At 28.9% G+C, this 1,171-nt stretch overlaps 1 protein-coding gene across 1 annotated transcript; it reads right to left on the bottom strand.

Annotated features, from left to right (window-relative positions):
- LOC137965229 (agamous-like MADS-box protein AGL29) lies at positions 1–387 on the bottom strand. The gene has a single exon (XM_068811586.1). It carries the CDS (start codon positions 385–387, stop codon positions 1–3), a length of 387 nt encoding a protein of 128 aa, XP_068667687.1.
- Between the last annotated feature and the right edge of the window lie 784 nt (positions 388–1,171).

Raw genomic sequence — 1,171 nt, 5'->3', positions numbered from 1 at the left:
CTACTGCCCAGAGGCCGGCTTTGTCGCATTCAATTTGTCCGCGAGCTCTAGTATATTGGCTTCTTCCTCCTCCAGATTGGCGACCAAAAGCTCGAGCTCATCAACGCTGCAATGCTCCAAGTCGATGTTGTCCAAGGACAAATGCTCTTCGTCTTCCACCACCTTTGGGAAGTTTGTCTCGCCTTCCAAGTAGTGCTGCATCAAACCCTCGTCTCCGAAGACAAAGGGCCTACCGGCGGGAGAGAAGGCAACAATGAGGACTGAAGCGCCGGTTAGAATGGAGAGTTGATCAGCTTTCTTGAACAGTCCCTTCTTTCGCTTCGAGAAGGTGACTTGCAGAGCTTGACGATTCTCAATCTTCTCCATCTCCGGCTTTCTCTTTCCCATGACTTCTCTCTCGCTTCTCTTTCTCTGCTCTCGCTCTAAATTTTTTCTTAAGAAACAACATAGCAGAACTGATTCCTTTATAAAGACGCAAAAAAAAATTACCGTTTATTTCATTTCTTTGTCTGATAAAAAACTAAGAAACCCTGCTTTCCCAATTTATCACCATTTCTTTGGTAGTTTCCTATTTGATGTTAAAATATGTAAACGAAATTGGTAGTTTTCTATTTGATTTGATGTTTTGGCAACAGAGAGCAGAGAAGCCATTAAAAAATTAACAATACGAATATTATATAATTAAGTAATTTTTATCATTTATATAGATAAATTATGTTAAATAACTAATTAATTTTAAAAAATATTAATAAATTAAAAACTTGTTAAAATTATTTATTAATTTAAAACATGTTTAAATTATTTTATTTTAAATAAATCAAACTATCCAAAATAAAATTTAAATCTATTAAATTAATTTTATATAATTAAATACCCTTTTATTTGATAAATTCCTTATTTTTAATAACTATTTTGAAGGTGAGAATTTAGATCTTTTAATGTAAAATTTTGAAATTATAAAAATATGAATTCGTTAAATATTTTTATTTTATTTTTTATAAATTCCATATTTTTAATGACTATATTTAAAGTGAGAATTTAGATATTTTAAAGTAAAAAATTGATTAACATTTGGATATTATAAAAATTAGGATTTTTTAATCATGTTAATTTTATTTATTTTATTTATTTTATTAAAAAAAAAATTTTATTATTTATTTATTTAAAATTG

The sequence above is a fragment of the Aristolochia californica genome, unplaced genomic scaffold (assembly GCF_029961685.1).
Source record: "Aristolochia californica isolate CCGP_79_NKW_82.1479 unplaced genomic scaffold, dmAriCali1.0.hap1 SCAF_5, whole genome shotgun sequence".
NCBI classification, from domain to species: Eukaryota; Viridiplantae; Streptophyta; class Magnoliopsida; order Piperales; family Aristolochiaceae; genus Aristolochia; species Aristolochia californica.
The sequence above is the reverse complement of the archived record's forward strand: the minus strand, read 5'-3'. Positions and strand labels throughout refer to the sequence as shown.